The 25,211-nt window shown below is 41.4% G+C and overlaps 2 protein-coding genes across 5 annotated transcripts in view; both read left to right on the forward strand.

Annotated features, from left to right (window-relative positions):
• The first annotated feature begins 1,009 nt into the window (after positions 1 to 1,009).
• Positions 1,010 to 7,925, forward strand: seh1l (SEH1-like). Of its 2 annotated transcripts, none has more exons than XM_084556807.1 (9): positions 1,010 to 1,229; positions 1,700 to 1,750; positions 1,940 to 2,086; positions 2,282 to 2,493; positions 4,307 to 4,405; positions 4,512 to 4,649; positions 4,785 to 4,939; positions 5,820 to 5,973; positions 7,645 to 7,925. In XM_084556807.1, exons 1-9 carry the CDS (start codon positions 1,119 to 1,121, stop codon positions 7,820 to 7,822), a joined length of 1,245 nt encoding a protein of 414 aa, XP_084412933.1. In that variant the 5' UTR covers positions 1,010 to 1,118; the 3' UTR covers positions 7,823 to 7,925. The 2 variants fall into 2 exon arrangements, with proteins under 2 accessions (XP_084412933.1, XP_084412934.1); XM_084556808.1 differs by having other exon boundaries at positions 7,180 to 7,684.
• Positions 7,926 to 8,630: 705 nt separating this feature from the next.
• Positions 8,631 to 25,211, forward strand: part of cep192 (centrosomal protein 192) — a 30,480-nt gene continuing 13,899 nt past the window's right edge. Inside the window, exons 1-33 of one of the 3 annotated variants that reach the window (XM_084557010.1) lie at positions 8,631 to 9,354; positions 9,847 to 10,096; positions 10,354 to 10,464; positions 11,282 to 11,439; positions 11,665 to 11,726; positions 12,035 to 12,176; positions 12,346 to 12,461; positions 12,602 to 12,691; positions 13,325 to 13,477; positions 13,617 to 13,767; positions 13,962 to 14,176; positions 14,973 to 15,092; positions 15,520 to 15,675; positions 15,843 to 16,110; positions 16,217 to 16,366; positions 16,453 to 16,517; positions 16,995 to 17,216; positions 17,428 to 17,569; positions 17,661 to 17,743; positions 17,838 to 18,116; positions 18,257 to 19,130; positions 19,287 to 19,404; positions 19,667 to 19,823; positions 20,167 to 20,833; positions 20,980 to 21,168; positions 21,446 to 21,594; positions 21,786 to 22,016; positions 22,179 to 22,304; positions 22,762 to 22,902; positions 23,148 to 23,211; positions 23,332 to 23,471; positions 24,237 to 24,329; positions 24,632 to 24,750. In XM_084557010.1, the coding sequence (XP_084413136.1) occupies positions 9,924 to 10,096; positions 10,354 to 10,464; positions 11,282 to 11,439; positions 11,665 to 11,726; positions 12,035 to 12,176; positions 12,346 to 12,461; positions 12,602 to 12,691; positions 13,325 to 13,477; positions 13,617 to 13,767; positions 13,962 to 14,176; positions 14,973 to 15,092; positions 15,520 to 15,675; positions 15,843 to 16,110; positions 16,217 to 16,366; positions 16,453 to 16,517; positions 16,995 to 17,216; positions 17,428 to 17,569; positions 17,661 to 17,743; positions 17,838 to 18,116; positions 18,257 to 19,130; positions 19,287 to 19,404; positions 19,667 to 19,823; positions 20,167 to 20,833; positions 20,980 to 21,168; positions 21,446 to 21,594; positions 21,786 to 22,016; positions 22,179 to 22,304; positions 22,762 to 22,902; positions 23,148 to 23,211; positions 23,332 to 23,471; positions 24,237 to 24,329; positions 24,632 to 24,750 (5,924 nt within the window). In that variant the 5' untranslated portion in view covers positions 8,631 to 9,354; positions 9,847 to 9,923. Of the gene's footprint in view, positions 9,355 to 9,841; positions 10,097 to 10,353; positions 10,465 to 11,281; positions 11,440 to 11,664; positions 11,727 to 12,034; positions 12,177 to 12,345; positions 12,462 to 12,601; positions 12,692 to 13,324; positions 13,478 to 13,616; positions 13,768 to 13,961; positions 14,177 to 14,972; positions 15,093 to 15,519; positions 15,676 to 15,842; positions 16,111 to 16,216; positions 16,367 to 16,452; positions 16,518 to 16,994; positions 17,217 to 17,427; positions 17,570 to 17,660; positions 17,744 to 17,837; positions 18,117 to 18,256; positions 19,131 to 19,286; positions 19,405 to 19,666; positions 19,824 to 20,166; positions 20,834 to 20,979; positions 21,169 to 21,445; positions 21,595 to 21,785; positions 22,017 to 22,178; positions 22,305 to 22,761; positions 22,903 to 23,147; positions 23,212 to 23,331; positions 23,472 to 24,236; positions 24,330 to 24,631; positions 24,751 to 25,211 lie in introns of those variants that run through there. The other 2 variants (XM_084557012.1, XM_084557011.1) reach the window with 2 other exon arrangements.

A 25,211-nucleotide genomic window follows, 5' to 3' on the forward strand; every position in this document is an offset into this window, starting at 1 on the left:
TTGCACCTTATCATTTATCTTACCGTATATAAGATGTTTATTAATCCCACGTGTGGGAAATTTCCTTGTCACAGTAGCACGGAATTTGGCAAATATATATATACAGAAGACAATGACGACTTCGACATGGTTAAAAAAAGAGTTACCAAAACGACACAATACAAATTTGAAAAATATATACAAAATAACAATGCTCTGAAAAATATATATAGAAAAAAATAGAAATATAAAGACATTCTGTATGTACAGTTTGCCAACGGTGGATAAAACTCTACAAATAAGTAATTGCTTAAACTATGAGTTGGTGAGGTAGTGGTTTTGTGCAAAAATGCAGTGCAAAAGAACGGATTTATTTGTGCAAAAAGTTACTATTGACCCAGGCTGGTGTTGTACAGCCTGATGGCAGCTGGGATGAATAATTATTAATATATTATTATTGTCACATTTGTTTCTGCTTCTGTTTCTTGTAGACGTGTACATATGCAACCATGTTTATAACTAGCTTACACTTATTTTTCTTTTTTACTGGTGTTTTACAAGAGTTGTTTTTTTTTTTTTTATGTGCAACTGATCTACTTTGACCAAGAAATTTCCCTTGGGGATCAATAAAGTGTATCTAAGTCTAATTTACATTTAAAACGTTTTGTTTTGTTGTTTGTCTACGGTATAGAGTTTATATCACGGCACAAAATTAATATTTTGCAGCACCTTTTGTCCACACTTCAAGTATGCGAGGGTCAAAAGTGTAACATTCTACCAAACCTGGCAACCCAACTGATCAGAGGCTGCACAAATGCACGTATAGCTTTACTAATTTTGACCTCGTAGCAATGGATTTCTGTCGTTTTGAAACCCTTCTTTCTTACTGTGAAGTGAATATGTAAATGTTTGTTTGTTTGTTTGACTGTTTTTCACTATTTGCGCTTCAGCTCCTTAAAATCTGTGTGAATGCGCCCCTCTGTGGCTAACACCGGTGCACTACACACACTCGCTGATGATCACATTACGAGGAGGACCCGCCAAACATAACACACACGGACACAAGTGAGACACATGACAGGCCCGGCTGCTAGCTAACCAGTGTGGCTAGTGTTGTTGGCATATTTGCTGTCGGAATCATGTTTGTAGCGCGCAGCATCGCAGCGGACCACAAGGATTTAATTCACGATGTGTCTTATGACTTCCACGGCCGGAGAATGGCAACTTGTTCCAGTGACCAAAGTGTCAAGGTGAGCTACACATCACAGTAGTTTGCTAATGTTAGCGTTAGCAGTCGCGGCTAGCTTGTTAGCATTGCCTCATGAACGCTTGAACTTATTGACTTAGTTTACAACACTGCTGTTGGACACAATATACGGCTGCTTACTGTGTTTGTTGTTGTTTTTTTTGTTTTGTTACTCCAACATTTAGTTCATGGCAGCTGCACTTAAATGTAGCAAGTTAGCTAACAGTGGTGTATGTAGCATACAAGCTAGGTTAGCTTGAGGTAAAAGCCGGATTGCACAGTAGTGTAATTAAAACACTGTAAAGTTTGTAGACAAACATTAAAATGCATTGGGAGCAAAACCTACGTGTAGTTTTTTTTTAGTAGGTTCTAGACTTACATTGAGTGTTTTGTGTTTATTAGTTGAAAAAATGTGTATACAGACTCCTAAATAGAAGCAACGTTTGTTAACATTATGATTTTTATTCCTCTCAGGTTTGGGACAAAAGTGAAAACGGAGAATGGCAATGCACAGCTAGCTGGAAGGTAAACCACCTGCTGCTGCTTCATCAGTTTTAACCAGAAGGCTCTCCTGGCAAAATGCAGTGTTATCAGTCATCTACTTTGCATTATAGTATATTCTAGTGGCATGGTTTCCTTATATATTTGCATGTACTACTGCATGTCTTGAACTCATTCATTACATACAGTGATTTGACTGTGTCTTCTGCGCAGACACACAGTGGATCAGTGTGGAGAGTGACCTGGGCTCATCCAGAATTCGGGCAGGTTCTGGCATCCTGCTCGTTTGACAGAACAGCTGCCGTCTGGGAGGAGATCGTAGGGGAGTCCAATGACAAGCAGAGGGGACTGAGCCACTGGGTCAGTGCAGGACACGTCTTCATTTCAGTCGCTCCTGCAGCATTATAGTTTATGACGCAATTATGCTACACATACATGTATAATACAAATTAAACTCTCCTGTAGTTGTCGATTAAGTTGGTGGTGGTAGTCACTTTTCCATAATATTGCTTTCTACTAGGTCTGAACCAAGTATTTAATGTTTTTCTCATTTAGATCAAGAGAACCACACTAGTGGACAGTAGGACCTCGGTGACAGATGTGAAGTTTGCCCCTAAACACATGGGTCTGATGCTGACCACCTGCTCTGCTGATGGAGTGGTGAGGATCTATGAGGCTCCCGATGTGATGAACCTGAGTCAGTGGTCCCTGCAGCACGAGATCTCCTGCAAGCTCAGCTGCAGCTGCATCTCTTGGAACCCCTCCAGGTTAGTCTCCAGGTTTATTTTGGATGGGGAAAAACTGTGAAATACCACATTTCCAGTGCAATAAAAGGGTCACATTTCTGTCATTAATTTTACATTTAAAAATGGCTAAAATGATTCATGCATTCTCAAAATAGTTTACAGTTCAGTTATTCATGTTCTTTACGTCAGTTCATTGATTAATTGTTGCAATTCTATTTGTATAATATATAACATATCCTATATAATTCTACATAGGACACTGTACTCTATGGTAAAGACAATTATAATACCGTCACTGTTGATAAACCAGACCAAAACGGAGATAAATGTGACTGTTAAGTTGCAATAATATGAATATGAATATAATATGAAAAGCCCCATACTTTTAAAGTCTCTGTCTGGAATAATATGATGAATCTAATGGTGTCTTCGTGGAATACGCTCATCATCGAGAACAAATGTTCAGGCTTTATTTTTTATGCACACAAAATTAGAATTGGTCAATTAAGCCTTTTAGTGAAGGAAAAAAAATGTTAAGATGGCACTTCTGCTAAGATCTAGGATCTTTGTTAAACTGGTCAGATGATCAGTTATCACAGATGCTCACTTCTGAGCGACAGTTACTACCAGTGGTCTTTATGCCACCAACAGTGCTGTGTGAATACTACATCTTTGTCAGTCCAACTTTAAAAGCATGAAGCTGTAATAAAATGACCCAGTATTATTCACATCATGTGATACTAGGCTGTAGGCCTCTTTAACTAAAGATATTTTGACATGTGAGAGTTACAGAAGCACAGATGCGAGTGATACTAGGACAGAATTCTCTTTAGCTGCTTCAAGGCAGTACTGTGCATGCCTGCTTACTGTCACATCGTTATCGCTTTCTAAGACCCTTGAACTAAACATAACGCTTGTTAATTGTCAGGAATGCAAGCTTAAAACTGACAAATGTAAACAATCAACAGGCTGACAACCTTGTGTTAAGGTGTACGTGCAGCGTCTGCAGAGATTAATTGGATACTTTGACAAAAAGGATGAGGATAATACATGGCTATTAAAGCTGTTTCATATTATAGCTTTACATTAATTTATTCAGAATATCACACATAGTAACATACAAACCAGCATTAATGCTACAGAGAGCTCCTGTCATTTACTAGTGTAGCCTCGAGAGGTTTTCCTTCTCTGGAAGCTGTCATAGTGACTGATGTCATAGCATCTGATTCTTGGGGGACATGTGTGTGCTTGAAATTTGCTCATGTTTCTCAGTCGAGCTCTTAATCCGACAGCAGTTTTCGCGTAAGAGGTTTGAAAATCTTGAGATCTGGTTTGGTAGAACAAGCTTTTCCTGCTCCAGCAAATCCAGTGTCTGTTGTGAAAAATGCCCGTTTTATTGGTACTTACTGCCTAGAATTTCCACGCTCTGTCTCATTCTGCAGACACTGATGACGGTCACAAATCTCACAAAAAGAAGTAGAGCTTGAAATATCACTCTTTTGTGCAGGAAATAAGTGAAAATTGCATTTGCAGCGTGCAAGTTGCTAGTTTAATTATTTACTCTATTTTCTGTTCAGATGTTCTTGTATTATTTCCTCAAGTTGTACACACTCCCAAACCTTAGATGTGTTCACTTCTCTGAGGAGTTTCAAAGATTCTGGCAGGCCTGTGCTAACTTCACGACATTCTGTACCGTGACCTCTTTATATGTAAGGTTTTCTGTTTTCTGACCTTTAAAACTATGACCTGTGACCTCTCGGCAGCTTGTCAAGATAATACAGTGGCTTTGAAAGTATGTTGAAGTAATCTTGTGTGTGTTCTCCCTACCCTCCAGCTCTCGTGCCCATCCTCCAATGTTTGCTGTGGGGAGCGACGACAGCAACGTAGCCTACGGTGGAAAAGTTCAGATCTATGAGTATAATGAAAACACAAGGTAGGTATTCCTTTTTTAGTACTGTCTGAATATTCTACTGTAATATTACCAAATGCCAATATAAGCAAAAACTTTAATTGATTTGTTTTTCACTGATGTTTAAAAGGAAATACGGTAAAGCGGAGACACTGATGACGGTCACCGATGCGGTCCATGACATTGCATTTGCTCCAAACCTGGGAAGATCTTTCCACGTTCTCGCCATCGCAACAAAAGACGTCAGAATATTTAAGCTTGTTCCTAGGTAAACCACTTTGTTTTTTTTCTCATAGTGCACACAGACATCCTGCACCTACCTTGTAATAAATCAGAAACGTATTTACACTCTAATTGCATAAACATTGAACACATATTAATTAGATTCTCTATATCTTAACAGGAAGGAGAGCTCTTCTTCAGGACCCACCAAGTTCGAGGTGCAGATTGTGGCTCAGTTTGACAACCATAATTCTCAGGTTTGGCGCGTGAGCTGGAACATCACCAGCACCCTGCTGGCCTCCTCCGGGGATGACGGCTGTGTGCGCCTCTGGAAAGGTGGGAGGCTTTTGTTGGGTTCTGTTCTCAGTCTGGAGATCAGACAACAGTGAAGCATTTTATCATTATATTAGGTTTCCTCTCTCTTGCCTTCTCTCACAGATTCACTCTCTCTCGCTTTCTCATTGTCACTCTGTTACTTGTAACCTCTCCTCATCTTCTTAATTTCTTTACAGCTTGGTTGAATTTCCTCTCAGGTCTTCCCTCCTTTCCCCTTCCCTTGTCCCACGGGCTAATAGCTTCACGGTCCTCCTATGTTTGATTGTTGTTGGTGGTTACACAGATAACACTAACTGTGGTTGAGCTGCAGTTTTCTGTAATATTGGTCTATTCATTTTATCAGTGGTTACACTTTCTGCTTACTTAGTTATTTCACACCCTGCCACTAATGAGAATAATTCGTAAGTTGTGACTGTTTTGGCTCCTGGAGTTTATAAATGTCACATCTCGGCCCATTGTCCAGTGTGTAGTGGTGGTGTTTGCCCAAATATGTTAATATAGAAAGCTATGAGCACAAGTGTGACATATTATCATGTTAGGGGTGCTCTGATGCCGATGGCTGATCACGGGAAGCACTATTGGCCGATACTAATCACAGGGTCTGTCTGAAACTGCTTCAAAAACTACGCATTCTGACTCATTTGTATGCCCGGCGTGTGGCTCCCTACACTGCACCATTTAAAAGTAAATTTCTTGCTTTATAGAAGTGTGGTGATGCATCAAAGCTTTGAGCATTTGCATATGGGCCTAATTTAAAATGGGGTAGAAGGAAAACTAGCGGAAAACCTATGACACTGAAAAGTCACATTCTTCCATCAGCTCTTTTACCTTTGCATAGGGAAATAAATGAACACTGACTCTACCATCTGTCTCTGTGCAGCTAACTACATGGACAACTGGAAGTGCACAGGCATCCTGAAGGGAGACGGCAGCCCGCTGACAGGTTCATCAGGTCAGCCCACAGCCATGAGCACCGTGGTGGGCTCCTCCGTTCAGACCTCCCAGAACGCCCTGAACGGGATGTCTGCAGGAAGGTAGGTGGTGTGGTGTGTCTGACGCCACTCACCCAGCGTGACCCGAGCCAGTCAGAACTGATAACATTTTTTTACACACTGACCGGGCCTGCAGCTGCTCACTGACAAAACTTCTTGGACTCACACTGACCCAATGCTGCACTCATGCAAAGAAAGAGCTTGGCTTCTAGCGTGCGGGTTGTCTGCGTCGAGCCTGTGGAGCCAGATGTGTTGTTTTATAAGTAACTTCCTCTGGATTTGTACTGATCCATGTTATATGAGTGGTTTAATTGTGTTTCAACTTTGCATTGTCAGTGTAAAGGGCTTACTGTTTTCTTAGTGGAGGAAAAAAAAAGACAAATAAATCTGTTTATATGAATTTGATATGTGGCCGTTATTTCAATTATTAGAGCTATTTTTGGAGATGTATCATTACGTTGCCAGGTAACATCCTTATGTGATACTAAGACGTTTGATTAGATTCAGTCTACATCATCCATGAGAATTTCCATTTTCAGTCAAGGAATTCAAGTAAAGCTCAGCAAAGTTTATCTTATCAGTCTAAATGTTTCCTTGGAAAACTATTGCCGAACTCTTTGCCGAGCAGAAGGACAGCTTGAAAGAACCTTGTTAACCAACTGTAAACACATACCCTGTGAGCATGAATACAGCCATTTACAGTTACGAAAGCACAACAACGTAACTTCTGAACGAAGAGATAACACTGGTTTTGTTTATTCAGCCAGTTTAGTCTGAGTAACTTTGCTGACTCACTAACTTCTGTACTTCCATGATTGTTAATGGCAGCAGATGTTACGTTGGTCTCGCTTTACAATTTGGTGTGATAAATTCCTAGCTGAGCCAGTTTTATGTTCAGTGATGCAGAAATTAAAACAAATGGTGTTTGAGCAAACGCTTTTTTATTAGATATGGTATGTGGCTGTATTTGGGTTCACTTTAATAACCTCAGACTTTAACAAAACTCCAGTATTTCTTGTTGTTTTTAACTTAACTCTCAATTCACCTCTAACCTGAGTAACACAAGATCTATGTACTGTATGACATTCTGTCACAGAATAACTTTGCAAGCAAATCCGATTTTGTAATGCAGTGTGTAAGATGATATAACCTCTAGGTTTCCTTGCATTCCAGTTACCTGTTGACAAAAATGAATGTGAAGTGGGGTTTGTTGTTGTAATGTGGTATTGTACTGCTTGTTGCATGCAGGATTGGCAAGAGAGCTCCCTTTGCTCCTCCCCTGCGGCAGCTGACTTCTCCAAAGATATACCAGCATCCTGCATATTACTAATGTCTCTTGTGCATCGGCTACCGTTTGCTCGTGTCATTTAAAGTTTTACAGCCGAACACTTGCGTATCACTGTTTTCAAAGCCTCCGTTATTGCCATGAAACCTGCACGCTTCTGTACTACAGCTTCCTCTTTGTTTCAATCCCTTCATGTGACAGAAATTCACATACGCCGTTTAAAAATAAACAGTTGTCACTACCTTGCCTGCCATCCTTATCTCCCTTTTATTAGTTTCTACATCATACATGCATTCTCCTCTAAAATTCTCATTTCATCTTCCTTTTATGTGTTTTCCCCCCGTATATTCCTTTGTTGTCTTTTTTCCTCCCTCCCCTGTCGACATATTTGTTGTCTGCGTCTCCTTTTTTTTTTCTCATTGCTTCAGGTATTTCTTTCCACCTCTGGACCCCCCTAGAGCAGGGACCAGGTATGGTCACTTGCTGCCTCCCTCCTCCCTCATAGAGCACTGTGATGCTGACTCCATTCAGCCTCAGCAACAGGCTCTTCCTCACAGACTCTCCTCTAGATCGCTGCTGCCCTTACCAGAAGCTGATGGGCAATGATTTTTATTTTATTTTATTTTTTTAAATGTGTGCATATTAACATGGTGTATAGAGTAGCTGGGGGGTGAGGATAAGTGACAAAACTGCCATTAATTTCTAATAAAGAACTTAATTTTCTGTGTTTTCTCAATGCTTTGTTCTTTTTCTGTGCATATCATATAAAGGTATTGGAAATTGTTAGCGTGATGCTTTATTTAGGCTGGAAAGCTTTTCAAAATTAAAGCTTTAAAATGAAAAAAGAGCTTTGGTTTTGTTGTAATGTTGAGGGTAAATTAGATTATTTATTTATTTATTTCAACCATTAGTAGCTTCGGATGACATGTTTGTTATCCCTGTGTGGTCATGGAGACTTTGCAAATTGCACTTGGAAGTTAAACTGAGCACGAAAATATTATTTTTGGATATTCTCCCTCACACAAACACATAGGATTCATTCATGGGTGACTGACTACCATGTGAAACAACTTCCCTCTGGAAATACATGATTCATTGTCACACTGGTTTTTGGGTTTTTGAATCTGGAGCTAGACTTCATCGCTGTCATTTGTAACACTTTGAGGTAAAATGGTCTAGCTAATAGAAACTGCCATAGCTCCTTTGAGCATCTTTGTTTACTCCTTGCTTTTGGTGTGAACATTTGCCCTCAGTGCGTGGTAATTCTGCAGATATTTTGTGAATATTTCCTCGCTGGGATCAGTTAATGATTGCATGAGAATTTGGGGTGATTCTCCAGACAGTTTTTTTTATTTACTTTAAAATGAAAGAAAACACCACGTCCTTTTGTTATGACAGGATGGATATAATTTCATTTTGTGGCTCACTCAAAAAACATGGAATGCATGGGTGGCAGTTCTCGCAGCAGGCAGCTGTCTGCTAACCAAAGCCTTCTTGCAGCTGCTTGGTTGAACACATGATACTATAAAATGCTCACTTGGCCAGCAACTCCAGCACATATCTGACTTCTTTTTCTCCTTTAAACAAAAAAACATTTAATATATAGAGCTAACTTGAAACTACTAAAGTCTAAATGTTTAATCCTATAAACGTATCAAGCTGTTTTTTCTTTACCGGTAGTTAATAATGTCATATTCAGATACAGAGGGTGTCATTCATTCATCGTGTTAAGGCAAACATCTGACTGATACATGAACGGGCTGATTGCCAAACTGACCCATACAAAAAAGTTAAATTGATTGACAGCAATCACGTCCTATCACGGTCGACCATTTCCTCCCTCCGCAGTTGCGTCGGCCAATCACAGCTGTTTAAAATCTGCTAAGTCCCGCCCCGCGTAATATGACGCTCACGCGGGCTTCCTGTGGCTGCTGGGCGCTGCTTGGTTCGCCGAGAACTGTTGCACGGTTTGTTTGATATGCCTGATTTAAAATAACAATGAAAAGCGTAAGTGTTTGTGAAGTTACGTTTGGGACCTGACTACATTTGCAACGTGTCTGAGCCAGTTTTATTGAAGACAAAAACTCGGGTTGGGGGAAGAACCAGCTGTCTCTCGGCCCGCTTCTGGAGCACTGAATGTGAGCTGAAGTCCAACTAACGTTTACGTTATGGTTTAATTATTTTGCTGAAACACAATAGTCTTAGAAGAAGTGGCTTAGTGGGCAGGTGTAACTTCTTAAATTGTATTTGCTGCTTGTAATTTATCTTTAATGGAAAACTTATCTCTAACTTAATGGACGAAAGATAGTGGACTAGCTCAAATTTGGAGTTTGACAAACCCACTTGTTTTTAGCAAGTAGCTAGTTAGCTTAAAAAGTTAGCTAACCTAGCATAATCAGCTACTTAGTTTATCTCGTTTAGTTTTATAAGTGTATTTGCGACACAAGTACGTGAAAACAACAGAAAAGCCTAATTTCACCACATGTTTTCGCCGCTGTAAGGATGTATTAACTAACGGATCGTTTCTGCATCGACACTCAAATGAAATGAAACCATGCCTGTTACCATTGTGCTGTGCAGTTTTCAGACTTTTCAGAAGTAACTCTGTTAATTTCTCCCATACGTTACAGATGGTCCTTCACCTGAACTGAAGCCAAGCCACATTTGGCAGTTAGTCTGCTCCATTCACAGAAAAAATAAAATAAAAATGGCAGACAGTTTTTACAAGTTGGAAGATGAAGCCTTCCCCAGTTTCCTCTGCAAGTCTCTGGACAGCACCAATGCCTGTGGCTCGCTGGGGAATGTGACATTGGGTTCAGGCCCGGGGCTGCCAGTGGCTGCTTCTACAGTGGCTAAAATTAGACCCGTGTCTGACAACAGGTGGGAGAATGCCTTGATTTGGACAGATGCGTCTCTTTATAATTGCACCCATGCATCGTTATCTGAGTCATCACACAGACTATTTGATTAATCGGAGTGCCAGTGCTGTCTGTGTCTCTGAGTCGCTTTTTAGCTGCTACGGGACATACGAACACACGATATGCAACGCTCTCTTGTGGCATCTGCCTTTTCTAGAGTTGTTTCAAACGTTGACAATCGGTTCCTTTGTGAAAGCAGTGCTATGTGCTTGTTTACAGAGGGGATCCAGTTGAGGCGTCATATCTGGAGGGCAGGGAGCTGCAGCACGTCGGCTCACAATCATCTGTGGGAGAGCATCCCAAGTTTTCTCTTGGCTTCAAAGACGACTTGTGAGTATATGTAGTTCACAGTACTGATTCGGTTCTGGGGTGTCGCATGTGTGACGCAAATCTATCGAAATATGTTACGTTCCAGATCTTAAGAATGTTTGTCTTTGAGTGTTTTCTTGGTGCCGGTAGTACATGCAGCCAACTTCAAATGGGTCACGCAGTTGTTAAATAAACTCGTATTTGAGCTTATTATTTGAGTACATTTAGTACAGCTAGAAACAAAAACATTTCTACTGAAGTTCATAAACCATTAAAAACAGGAACAATGAGCAGAGGCATGGAGGAAGATAGATGCTACAGAAACCACTGATAAACAAAAAAACTCAAATTCATAAAAGAACACGCACAGATCCACCATACGCTGATGTGATGGTGGAAAGTTTGCCTGGAAAAGTCAGGGGGAGATTTCCAGCCAGCCTACAATAAGGGTACAGTAAAGCATGGATGTGGGAATGTTAAAGTCCAGAGCTAGTTATACAGGTAAGCATATATTTATTGCTGGGATGAATTTTGAATTATAGAAAGAAATTTTGGAAATTATGATAGATACATATACACAACATCTATTATGTCTGTCCATACTGGTAGAGGGATTGTCAACCAGATGAAGATTGTTTTTTAAAGGACTTTTAACTAACTCTTACCTGAGTCAAGGGTCTAAGGACAGAGGCTATGCTATACAGACTGTAAAGCCAGTGAGACAAATATGTGGTACGGTTGTAATAATAAAATTGACCTTACTAATAGACATATTAGTCATTGTTTATTCTGTATTTTTAATTTCTTTATGTGGTCCTTGTTCCTGCTTGCCATACAGGGACAACGCAGACGACTTTATCGCAGCCCAACACCTCTCGGACATGCTGGTGAAGATTAATCTGGATGAGAGTGCATCCAGAAACCAAGGCTCCATGCTGGGTATTCTTCCCATGCAGACAGGCTCGGTGTACGGTCGGCCCACAGAATTTGGAACAGGTAAATGCTTTAGCTCCTGTCTAGGCCTAGAGGCAGAGCTCTTTGCACAGACTGTATGTATTGCTGGCTCAGTCCAACCCTTGTACAGTTTTATCTTTTTGTGGTTTACAGTTAAAAGTTGACTTGGTGTGATTTTTAACCCCTTCCTACTTACAATATATATAATATATATGAAAATGCCAGCAATTCTCTCTAATACTAATGGACTTCTTTTGTGTACAATAGAACTGTCAACAGGCCTTCTGACGTTTGCCCAATTTGGACATAAAGATAGCACAGATATAAAGGTACCTTCACATTTCCTTTTTATACATGTTAACCTGATTCCATTAGATTTGTCTCAATATTAGTTTTGCTCCTATTTTTTTCTGTGTTAGTCACAGCAACCTCTTTTTTTTTTTTGTCTTTTTCCATTCATTTCTGTCTTAATATGTTACCATCTTTCCACCATTTAATCTTTTTTCTCAGTACTTTGCAATGTAACATTAATTAAGCGTAAAAGGCACAAATATATTTCCAGTCAAACTACCTTTATATGTTCAACAAACTTGCAAACTGGTCCCTTCCATTATATTCCTCTCGTTTGTCCGTACAGGCTCGGGCCTCACCAGCTACAGATTTCAAGGACCACGTGCAGAGTGAGGGAGTGGACAGTGACCATTTTAGTGGCAGTAACTCAAGCTTCCTGGCAAATGAGAAGCTCATGTCTGTGGACAGCATGAACAGCGATATCACTGGTATGACCCAGCTTTATCTTCCGTTATCTGAACTTTACTCGTGCATCATTTAAAGATTTTAGTATCGTGGTTATTTTATATTTTAATCAGACACAATATGCACAGAAGCTTGGGCTTTGTTTGTGATTGATGGAGCTCACTTTCTCGGTTTAAACAACTTGGTCTCCAGATGATGACATTGATCTAAACAACCTGCCTGATGATGAGCTGGAGCTGTACTTCAATAAGCTGGTCCCTTCTGCAATGCAGAGAGGCAGAGTGGAGGGCCAGGAGATTCCTGCAACAGTAAGACTGCTCTACCCTGTGGGCTGCTCTCTAATTTCACTGACCTGTAACTAGTAAGCCACAATATGTTGGCAAGAAATTTGAGTTAAAACACCAAAATTCCACGTGTATTCACATAATCTGCTTTCTCATTGCCATAGGGAGTGCTGGGCGCTGCTGATGACTTATCAAACCCAAGTTCTACCGAGCCAGAACATTATAGGCACCAGTTCCTTGACCACTATGATCAGGTAAGCATATTTACTGGTATCGCATTGTGGCTATGTGCTGTTTCTGCTGGGTTGCATGGAGAATGGTATAATAAACGGCGCCAATGTTCGCGTAATTATTCACCAAAATGTTTGATGTGTTGAGCACCACTGTTCTTCTTTAGGGGCCGTCTTAAACTGACTTATCTGAGTCATATATTCAGGTCAGAGTATGTTGGTTATGGACAGACTATCTGATTAGTCATGAAGAAAAAAATCTGTAAAATCTTCGCATGTGTACACATAACATGATTTAGTTTTGATGTCCCCTATAGTTAGTCTGACATAATTGTTTTTTAAAATCTGTGTCAGCATTCTTTGTACTAATGAAGCGATGGAAATCAGAGTTAAATGTTTATGATGTCGGTAAATTGATTTCAAGGGTTTTAAAACAACCTCATGCTCAAACAGTCTCTTTTTATTGTAAGACAAAACTGGGGAACTCCAGACACCTGCAGAAAGAAATCCCAGTCGTAAAGTCATAAAGTAGTTCACAGTCATCACAATTTATGTCTCTAAAATACACACTGCTTCCCAGCACCAGTATTTTATTTTTTTATTTTTGGTTCAAATTTTCTCAGTTTGAACGCTGACAGCAGTGTGTCATTTCCTCAGGAGAACTTCCAGATGCCTGATGTTCGCCTCGCTGCTACAGGCATGGACTCCTGTCCAGCCAGTGACGAGGACACAGAGGATGAGCTGGAGTCTGCGAGAAGGAATAGTATTGCTGCTAGGACACGTCTACTACCGAGCACATCCAGACAGCTGGTCAGAATAACAAAATGATCTGATTTTATTATTTTTTTTGTGTGTCCTGTAACTTCATTCTGATAAAGATGTATTCCACGCCTGAATTCTACTTCATGTTTCATTTTGTGTTTCTATGTTTATCTACATGCTGGTGCAGGTTGGGGAAAGTAACCGTCCCAGTTTCAGGCCAGGCTTGGAAGGAGGCAGTTCTGATGATGAGGCCTCCAGTGGCCGTGGTGGTCCATCTCTGTCTGGAATTGAACACAGACGATCTGCTGAAGGACAAGTCATCAACCCTCCTGTTACAGGTGGAGATTTATTTTATATTATCACTGCCTGTTATATATTCTTATTGGCGTGTGGAGTTTTTTCTTCTTTACTGACATAAATGTCTATGAATACTAATGAAACAAGGGACCAGCTCCATAAGATTTGATGAGAAAGTCTCTCTTCAACTATCTGAGTAACCACTGGTTTGTTTTGTGTTACTGTGCAACACCAGGGGATGGAGGAGGTGGAGACGGGAGCAGTGGCAGTGAGGAAAGCGGAAATGATGGGGGAGTTTCGACCATCCCTTTTCCGGTCGCTAATGTCCAGACCACATATGATGCCTTGCGTGGGCTGGGAATTGTGGGTAGCAGTGTTGGTGAAGATGAAGACGACGATCTGAATAATCTGCCTGGACATGGAAGGAACGGCGTGCCCAGACATGCAGAGGTAAGATCGCTATCCAAGTTATCATCAGCTCTGACACAATGACCCTGGATTTGTTGCTAGTATTGTTTCCCTATTTGTGAGAAAAACAAGATGCTGGATCAGCATTAACTCCTGGGTGACTAGTTATTTCTACACTATTGATTCCTTTAAAGCCAAAGAGCTCGGTCAGTACATGACTAAGACTGTTCAGACTAGATAACTCTGACAAATATACCTCAGGACAGATTGTCTTCACTGAGCTGATTGAATCTTGGTGTCTGTCCTGCATAATCATTTGCTAGTAGCAGCATTGATTCTGCTCAGAATGTTCTCAGAGGTCATTGTGCTATTGACGTTGTCATTTGTGTTTCTGAGTGACACAACAAATGAGTACTTGGTGTTTATTGACCTCATCCTGCGTGGATGAGTCTACATTTGACACCTGTGACACCTGTCAAGATTTAAGACCTTGACACAAGCTGACATTGGCCACGTGCTGGGATCCAACCCAAGCACAGCTGACTTCGCTTATAAGACCCAAATATAATCAGTATTTTTCCTAATTGATAACATTAAGCAAGCCTGCTAACTGTGCAAGGGCCTTGCAACTTAATAATATCTATAATAGTATCAATGGGTGTGTTGTTATAAGGAAATGCAGTGCTGTAGTGTTGTTGGATACGCCTGTTGCCTACCTGCTATGATGAACCAAAATATCTTCTATGCAGAAGTCTTTATCTTCTTGCTTGACATTGAGCATCTGGCACTGTATTTATAGAATATAGAATAATAATGTGTTTCTTCATATATTAAACAGATGGGTGACCGCGTTGGTCCTGTTGGAACAGGAGAGGCCAGCTCCTCTGTGGGGGCATCAGGATCTCAGAGACTTTCTCCAGTCAACTGGAGCATGGTCCTGGACCGACAAGAAGCACTGGTGAGTACAGATGTTTGAGAGCTGTCGCACCATGTACTTTTGAATGTAATATTGCGCAAATGCGTCATGTTGTATACTGCGTTGAACTGCATTATTGTAATGCTTGCTGACAGATTAAATTAGTAAATGTTTGTATTTATTTAAAGGATATCTCATTCAGTGTCATATTTGCATGATGGCGTCCATACTCAGAAACAGATATTGTAAAAATAATGTCATGTGCCAGCACACACCGCCAGGACCACTGATCCCAGTGGTTTTATTCTTTGTGAAGCAATTCTTGTGAGATTCACATTTTCACAACCAACAGCAACAAGCTGTTCAGTACTTCCTCCTGGGTTTAGAAAGTAATTAAAGCTGTGAAAGCACCACCAGGTATGCTGGCCTTTTTAAGATCATGCTTCTTTCTTTCTCATACAAATGCCAGGATGCCATGGAGAGCACAGACTCTGGACCTACAGTTGACCGTCTGTTGGACTCAGTCTACCTGAGGGGTGGATCTGGACTGAGGAGACCTCAGGATACAACAAACCTATCGGCCTTTTCTCTTCAAGGCACCCAGGGGAGCTTTCATCTCTCCCAGGTAAAAAGGAAATCACCTGATATCCAACGGTACTATATTATTGACTACACGCACCCAAAATAACTTACAGGTGTATCAATATCAAAGTTTAACTCTTTTTGAAAAGAAATGTACACAATTTTAGATTTTATGCAGTTACATACATTTGTCACTAAACACTATCCCAGGTGCTGCTCCCAGATTGTTATGAAAAGAGTGATGATGATGGAGTTGATGAGTCTGATGGTGCCAGGCCATCCTTGGGCTTGAGGGGAGGGCCCTGTGGGGACGTGACTGCTGCTGAGGCCTCAGACAGTACCAGTGAGGACGGCAACAATCCCCTGTCTACTTCACTGGAACCAAAGTATTTCTCCCAGAGCTTTCACCAGGAGCAAGACGATTCAGATGATGGTTGGAACCATTGCCCTGACAACCTGGAGTTAGAGTTTCAGCAAGGTCAGTGGTCTTGATCTATGATGTTTAAATAGGAAGTAACTCTCCCTTTGTATGTACAACCCAATCATTATATGCTTTGACATTAATTCTCAATTTGTCTCTTCAGGCGCTGATGCCACACATAATGTGGTGTACCAGAATGAAGAAGGGAAGTGGGTGACAGACCTGGCATATTACTCCTCCTTTGAGAAAGAGGTCGACGGGAAGATGGCAGACAATGAGGCACAGTTTCAGACAGAGGACTTTGTTCCTGCCAGTATGTACAACTAGATGGCTCTTTTAGTTTTGTTTACAAAATACAGTAAATACGCATTTATGATGGTATTTCCATATTTCCTGCAGATAATGCTTTGGAAAAAATTGTCAAGGATCAAGAGGAATTTGAAAAGGAGCACCAATTCATGCAGGTATCCTTTGGCTCAGCTACTGCATAAGCCATAAAGCTAATATTGTGCTAGCAAGATTCAAACCCAATAAGACTGCATGTCGTAGCACACCATTAGAATAACGGTACAGAATGTACACTGTCTATCCAATTATGGTATAACTAGGGTTCAAATGGGCAGTGTAGCCTACTTCTGACAATTTGTCTGTTAACGTTTATTTATTTGGAAGTTTGAACTTTGTATTAACAAGATTGAACTGTTCTGGTGTTAAGTCAGTGTGCCATTTCTCCTGTGTGTTTATAATTCATGTTTCATTCCAGTTCTCTAAATTCTCCAAATAAGTTTGAAAGAAATTAAGTCACTTTTTAGGTGTCTTTATTGGGATGTAATAGACACGCTGCAGCCAATCGGAATAGAGTTTTCACCCAGACAGTGGTATAACACCACAGATACCCATAACGCTTGCAGTGGTGGTTTATTGGGTCACTGTTCACACAGGAGGAGCAGATTGAACCCGCCAGCAGCAACGCCACCTTTCAGAGTGACTCGTCTTGGAAGGTCCCCGCCAACAGCCACGTCCTGATGAGGGCTTCCCAGGTCTCCTCTCAGTTCATGCAGGGAGATGAAAGCTACCTCCGACTTTCTTTAGGGCAGTTTTTTGAACAACGCTCTGAAGCTCTGGGCTGTTTGGGCCTCGATGATGCCGATGTGATCAAACGGGTCAGTAAAAAAATACTCCGCAGAAATTAAAAATGTACTTTCTCAAATGTGGAGATGAGACCTTTTTGTTTCTTGGAGGAACTAGATTGTTTAATTTGAATATGTAAAAGTGAGATTTAATTTATTTTTTCTTAGCTGTTAAAGTCTGTCTGAAGAAAAACTGTGACCTGTATTTAATTATTAATCAAAAATTTATTCTGTGCCCCTACAGCCGTCCTTTGGCTACATCATTACCTCTCCAGAGAAGAGGGAACCGTTTGCCCTGATTCATCCCCCAGAGTTGTCATGTAGAGACACCTCTACTCACAATGACACTATGGAACTCATCGAAGCAGACAAAACACTCAGTGCAGGTATATTTGTGCTGTTGCTGACGCTGAATAATCATTTTGCTGTTTTTTGTTAATTTGCTGTGTGTTCCTGACTGATGGCGTCTCCTTGCAGAGGACCTAGACAAAACTCTTGAAGCTCCAGGTCAAAGGATGTCACCAAAAGGGGACACTGATCCTGAATCTTGTGAACAGGAGGTATGTGGATATGTATGAAGTTTGGATGTAAGTTACATGTATAGCTTAATGACATGATGACATATAATGACTTCTTATAAAATGTCCTCATCAGGACCATGCTAGAAGATCTGCAGTGCCTGACCACACTGATGGTTTGTGCTTGGAGTCGAGCATGGGAAACCAAAGCTTTGTGTCTCCTGACGGTAACAACAGTCATCTGATGCTTAGTATTAGTACAATCGCCTCAGCCATTGCTGATGCCTCCATCAGCACTGACCCATCACAGCTGGCTGCTATGATCATGGAGTTGTCCAAGAGGAGTAGGGCGCGGAATCGACAACAGTCCTCTAGACCCGTTGGATCTGCCGTGGAACCCAGTTTAGCTGAACATGTAAGGAGTTTTTTATTTTACTGGATGTTTTTTTTTAGTTGGTTATTTGGATGCACAACAAAAATACAGAGTATGTTCACAAGATTTCACAATGTATTATCTAGTTTTGGATCAAAAACACTGTTTTGCCTTCCACATAGATCCAACCGGAACTAGACCAAAGATCCTTCTTAGACACGCTGCAGAGAAGTACCTGTGTGGGAGAGATGAGTGTGTTTGACATGGAGAAATACCTGAAGACAACTGATTTGTCTGGCAGCAGTGATGCCTCTGTGGCACATACTACCTTTGACTTGAGTGGTTGGGCTGACAGTCTCAGCAGGTCTCAGAGGAACCCTCAGGCAGGATATCCTGACAAACGGGAGAACTCAGCTCAGACACTGGACAGTGAGACTCAACAGTCACCTACGAGTACAAAATCTATGGAGAAAGGCGTAACAGAAACAACACTATCAAACAAAAGCTCATCTGCATTACCTCTTCCCAATTCTTTATCACCAACTAACCGGAATGACTCAAAAAGAAGCTCTATTCCTCGACCTCGTATGTCTTTCAGCTCTGCTAGAAGGTCTGTGGGTTCAGGGCAGGCCTCTGCACTCAAGCCTTCTGTAGACAAAACGGCATTGCATAATAACATGGCTGCTTCTTCAACCACAACGAGTGGATCTGTAAGAGAGACCCTCACTGAAAATGGAGTCAAGCCTAGAGAACTGAACCCACAAGCATCCAACAATAGGCCTTCAGAAACCCCACAAAAGACAGATAAAAGCTTGCCCAGAACATCTCCTGGCTGGAGGAAAGGGCAGACAGGCCTCCCTTGCCTCAAAGGGTCCTCTCCCCCCACACAGAGGTTGAGGAGTGCAGGTCAACTGCAGCAGGACAGACTCAGAGATTCTCCAGGGAAGAAACCACCACCAGCTAATATCAATGCTGCTCCGCTACCTCATTGCTCGGTAGAGAGGCACACTGGCTTCGCTAGCCAAAGTGTCCAGCCCCTACAAGATCCTGCATCTGGTTAGTAAAAACCTAAAGTATGACTTCTGATGTAAACATTACACATAAAGCAGCTACAAAGACACCCAACGAGTTTGGAGAACAGTCACCACAGTTGCTAATCGATACCTAGAGATAACATGAACATCTGTTAACATCTAATTCTGGTTTTCATAGACCTGCCAAAAGGTTTCTCTGAGCCATGTGTGGAGGAGACGCAGTGTAACTTCAGACCATCCACCTCTCCTCTTACCCACTCCTCTCCAAGCCAGACCTCCGTTCCCAGTGCTGATGGGTACTGTCTCTCACATGATGTCTGTAAATGTACTAAATAGTAATTGCAGCTGTTATTTGTACTGTTAGTATCGTTAGCCTTGATCTATTTATGGCTTGAAATTAAATTCAGTCCCAGAGTGATTAAAAATTATTGTCACATTAATTTTAATTATTATAATATTTATTTATTTATATTTAGTATTGTGGTGTTACTTAGTTGATGCAGATTACCTCTGGCAGACACATCATTTATTACTCTGTTCCCTCTGTTGTCTTCTCAGTATGCATTCTCCTTCCTCGTCCAGCGGAGGTCTGGTAGACAGACGTCCAGGTCTCAGCCTCTCACCTCAGTCCCCCTGCTCCAGTCCCAGCCTCAGCAGGCTCACATACATCTCAATGAATGATGGCACTGTTGTACCTACACCTGAGAGGCAAAAGGTACAGTAGGACAAAGACGAGTATGCATGTTATTTTTACTTTAACATAAAGCTGCAGTAGTTGAGGTTGGTTTGATGTTTGTGATCTAGCCAGGTCACTAAGGTTAACTTGTAATGCTGCAGTGTTTTTAATTTTGCACACTTGATATATATATAATATAGTTAAATAAAAAAAAAAAAAAAGTCCTTTTAAGAGATGTGAGGGTATTCAGGAGTATGTTCTTTCTCTGACCTAAATAGATGAAATGGTATGTATGTTGGTATGTTACTTATATTATTGGTCAGAATATTTGATTAATTATGATTTTGTCATTTATTATTCTTGATTGTTTTGCTGTTTACAGAACAACTGTACAATGGCACTGAGTACCACCATCATCAGATTCAGTCCAACCCCACCAGTGGAACCAGATGGAGACGCTAACCTGGGCGTTCCTGGCCTGCCCAAAAGCCTTGATCAGGTTCCACCACAGCATTCGAAAAGCCTTGATCCACTACCAGCGCAGCAGTGTAAAAGCCCCGATCCCTCACGTAGCGGCTCTGCTTTGAGCTGTACCCGCAGCCAGAGTGAATGTAACTACCACTGCCCTGTGGACAGGACTGCTGACATGTTAGGAGTTTGCAGGAGCCACACGCATCTGTCCGAGTCCAGCGTAAGGCAGCTCACTAAAGTGGACTCCGGTTATTGCAGTAACCAGAACATTCAACAAACTAGCACCTCTGCAGCTCCTCAGAGCTCCCAGCATTGGGGTGCTGCTAGCTCGGCGTCATCTGTGTATACCAGTGGGCTCGGCATGCCTCCGTCCTACCCCGTGGAAGGACTTCATTATGTGCCTATCCCCAGCTTTAAGCCTCAGTGTCCCGGCATTATTCCCCACCAAGGAGATATTCAGTCCCTCCTCGCTGGACGCTCTCTCTTTAATTCCCAGCTGGCTCAGCAGTATTTGGGACCAGATGCTCCGTTACATCCTGGTGCCTATCATGTGGGAGCAACAGGAAATGGTCTCTACAGTATGTCCTCTGCAGGCATGTCTTCTATTTTATATGTTAAATCTGATAAAAACTTTAAATATTACTATTATTAAACAAGTCGGCACATCATGACCCACATAATACATTTGTTTAAATTGTTGTCCTCCTTCTGCACTTGTGTTCAGGTATACCAAATGGTGATCTAACGGTGAGACACATTCACCCCACATCAGGTCCTCTGGGGATTTCTGGTCCGACTGGGTCTCACCACCTTCCTAGACCCCAGAGCCAACAAGAAATGGGGATGACGGGCAAACCCTACAACCAGTATGGTGCAGAACCACTGGTGGCGAGTGGTCTTGATGAACTGAGAGGTAGGAGTGTTTATGTGAAGGTCCCCTTTACCTATTTCTGTATACTATTGAAAGTCTTGGAATTACAGACAAAACTTTGATAATTTTGCAAGATCAATTTTTTTTTCATACCTAGCTGATCATATCTGTGGGCCTGCTAATGCATACATTTTGGCATTTTTAATTGCTGCATCTAATTATCTTTACTTCCACTAATGACATTACCTGCCTTTTCTTCAGCATAGAGAGACTGCGTGTTTCTCTGTATCAACCCTCAGTATTTCACTTTCACTTTCAGGTCAAGTGGTGGTGCCAGAGGAGCTTCGGTTCCCTCATGCCTGCTGTGTGGGCATCGCCTCGCAGACCACCCTCAGCCTCTTCAACCCCTCAGAGAGATGGCAGCAAGTGTCAATCACTGTCACCAGCCTGGCCATTGATGGAGAGAAGGTGATGCGTGCGAGAATGAAGGGATTTTGTGTCAAATCACATGTCGTACGAAGTACAATATCAAATACATATTGTCTAGTAACACTATAACGTCATCTACTGCCTGTTGTGACTGAACGGACAGAACTACAATCACGATTCAGGGGGTGACACTCGGCACTCATTTCATTCTTCCATGCCAATCCTTACAGGTGGACAGCTTGCCTTACCAGTGGCTTATGGTGAAGAACAAGACTATCATTGGCCCCAAGAGTACTGAGGAGCAGAAGGTGTTGTTCATCCCTCCACAGGCTGGTGTTTACCAGTGTATCCTCAGTGTTTGTTCCTGGCCTGCCTCCACTGAGGCAGAGGTGGCTGCCAGAGCAAATATTTTTGCTAAAAGGGTTGTGCTTGTTGCCATGGCCGAGAACCCCGCTCTAGAGGTGAGGGCCTCCAGTTTGACACTCCTGAGAAAAAATATATTTAAAAAAAAAAAAAAAAAAGGATGCAAAAAGAATAAGCTGACATAAAGCAGATATGAGATTTCTTGTTCCATTCTTTAGCAAATTACCCATAAATTAAATGAAACACATTTTCTTTCTCAGATTGAAGTAAGCAAATCTGGTTGTATGGATTTTGGAGACCTGCCAGGAGGCAGTGCCAGATCTCTTCCTCTGAAACTGCTCAACAGGACTCATGCCACCGTACCCATTCGTCTGGTCATCAGTGCAGTGAGTCAACATGGCATATTTTGGCAACATTTTCATAACATTTCTACATATTTTGAGACCACTTACTCATGCATTCGTGCTGAGCTGTGAAAGCGATACAGTGACCTCCAGTGGCATGTTGTGTTAAAAACGCTGCTGCACGTTTCAATGCAGCTTCTGAGGACTAAGCAAGTGGATTTCAAATACAATGTGATCTTTAGTTAACATCACATCTGAGCTGATGACAAAGCAATAGCCAAAGAGTGTTAGTGTTGTTTCTACATAATAAAAGGTGGACACGTTTTTCCCCATAAAGTGAATTAGATGTTTTTATAATGGTTAGACGTGCTTGATTTTATATTCGGTGTGTTTCTGTTATCAAGAACACAGTGGAGCAGAACAGGCCTTTTAATAACCCATTCTTGCTAGTTGGCATAAAAATACTGTAATGGTTGAGTGGTTCTCCACATTCCTCCAGAATGCCACAGCTTGGCGATGCTTCACCTTTTCCAAGCACCCCGTTACCATGACATCTGAGGGAACGCAGCAGGCCGGACACATGACCCCGGTGCCGTCTCCCTCGGTGATGAATCACGTGATGCATGCCAGCTATGGAGAGGTTAGAGTTGCCAAATTCTTACCTTAGTCAGCATCTCATTTAAATTATTCCATTCTGCATGTTTTTGTTACACAATTAGTCTAAGGTTTGCAGAGGCAAGTCAGATTGAATATTGAGATATTATGGGTAAGAGTTCCGCAGATCCAGTATTAGTGTTTTTTGTTTGTTTGTTTGTTTGTTTGTTTTTTAATCTCACACATACAGTTGCTAAACTGGTTGTATGATATGATTAACTTCTTTTCCAGAATCCAGAAAGTTTCATGGTCTGGGTTCATTTCAAGGCTCCTCAGAAGTATACAGCTTCTTCAGGTAATCAGCCTTGAATACTTTACCCGTAATCTAAGAATTATTAGAGACACTTTTCAGATGAAACAGTCACAAATGTTTTTCTTTTAGTCTAACAAACTCTTTTGTGGTTGTTCCTTTCAGGAGAACTTGGTCCAGCTGATGAGTACAGTGCTCGGGTGGACATTGAAGTGGACTCTCCTGGTCCAAGTCATGTGATCAGGAGTATTCCCCTCAGGGCCAGGTCTGGAACTGCAAGGGTCCATGCTCCTAAAGATCTCCAGGTATCCTGGCTGCAGTATGGCTAAACTCAGACTGATTAAGTTTTAGCTTCATACGATTTTAGCCTTACCTCATGTGTAAGGTACTCGTTTTACATTTGAATGCATTTCTAGAGATTAGAAAGGTGTCCCAGCAATGCAGTGGGTCAACTTAAGTTACCTTGGATGAGATGATCACACTGTGGAAGATCATTAGACTGAAATCAGTGACATTTAACATATTTAGCCAATCAAACATACAATCTTCAGCTTTCTAAGAGTCAAAGTGACAGGGAAATAATTGTTAGTTTAGAGTGTTCAAACTCTGCTTTTTCAGGGTTAGTCTGGTTGAATGTTGGAGGAGCGAGCAGATGTTGAGTGAAGAGTGAACAGGAACTTTGCAGAACACTTTGAACCTTCCTTCATCTAGTACATTTAAGCACACATGGCTAGTTTCTGAGAAATGCAAGTTTAAATTTCAAGATATTGTGCAATTCAGTACTGCAGTACAGGACAATCTTGCTCTTTTGTTCAGTGTTCCAAACTTAATGTAAAATTTATGTAACCGCACATCTGTGAGCAGAATTGGTTTCATAAAATGTCAAGACTTGTAGCAGTGAAGTGAAATCATTAATTAACAATGCACACATTCAGCTGTATTTGACTTGTTAGATTTAATAAAACCGACTTTTCTTTTTTATTTGCATGTTTAATTTATCACTTGTTCAACCTTTCCTGGCTTTTGTGGAGTTGGCAGTGAGGTGGCTTTTTTGTTCTTCCTTTGTCTAGACTGTCAGCCTGTCTGCTCCACTGGGGAAATCTTGTCAACAGACGTTGCCATTAAAGAACGCAGGAAACATTGATGTGCAGCTAAAACTCAAGGTAATTCTGACCTTTACTTTTCTTATTAGATTTGGGGTTTGAGTAAACCACTGTGACATTTTGGGCTCAGAATGTGCCACATACTTCGGGGATCCATTGATATTTTGCAGTTTTTTTTGTGCTTTCTCACTTTATGTTTCTTTTTCCTCCCTGCTCCTTTCCTCTTCTGCTCCCTCCTTTCTTGCCTCACCCACTGTATTCTCTGCACTCCATTTCTCCTGTTTCTTTTTCTTTGCCTCCTTGTTGACACCTCAACATTCAAAACACGTCTTTGCTGTTTGCTTTCATTCCTCTGTTCACAGAGCAGTGACGCCGAGGACAGTTTTTCTGTGACGCCTGATGAGCTGTCCCTGAGAGTGGGAGAGGAAAAAGGCATTGCGGTGTCTTTCAAAGCACAGGGAAACAGGAAATGTAGAGAAAGGTATAAAAAACTATATTTGCGTTTAAATGTTGCTATTGGGATAAAGTTTGCTTTCTGTAGTAACCAGTAAGTTCTTGTTATTGGGTTAAAAAAAAAACATAGATTAAATTCAAAAATTGCGGAGATGGAGAAGCAGACGGAAATACTAAAGAGGAAACGCACTACTACCAAGCGGACCAATCATAGGTCTTGCTCTCTGCGTCGCATAGTTGCATTTCTGGGGAGGTTCACATCAGTTATGGCGCTAGGCGGTGTCACCGTAGCTTCTGTGTCAACTTAACGTGGAAGTCTAAACCGCCTATAACAGAGAATATCAACCAGTAGGTGGGGCACTCTATTTGACACTCGAGAAACACAACATTAAATTTCATTCATTCATTCATCTTCTGTAACCGCATATTCCTTTTAAGGGTCGCGGGGTCTGCTGGAACCTATCCCAGCTGTGATCGGGCGAGAGGCGG

This window comes from Chelon labrosus (assembly GCF_963514085.1).
Source record: "Chelon labrosus genome assembly, chromosome: 12".
In the NCBI taxonomy this organism is placed as follows: domain Eukaryota; kingdom Metazoa; phylum Chordata; class Actinopteri; order Mugiliformes; family Mugilidae; genus Chelon; species Chelon labrosus.

What these genes read in the sequence shown, in the direction of transcription:
- seh1l (XM_084556807.1), top strand. Translation starts at nt 1,119, where the DNA reads ATGTTTGTAGCGCGCAGCATCGCAGCGGACCACAAGGATTTAATTCAC. An exon ending in CCAGTGACCAAAGTGTCAAG is followed by an intron (nt 1,230 to 1,699) that starts GTGAGCTACACA and finishes TATTCCTCTCAG; the next exon opens with GTTTGGGACAAAAGTGAAAA. An exon ending in CTGTGTGCGCCTCTGGAAAG is followed by an intron (nt 4,940 to 5,819) that starts GTGGGAGGCTTT and finishes GTCTCTGTGCAG; the next exon opens with CTAACTACATGGACAACTGG.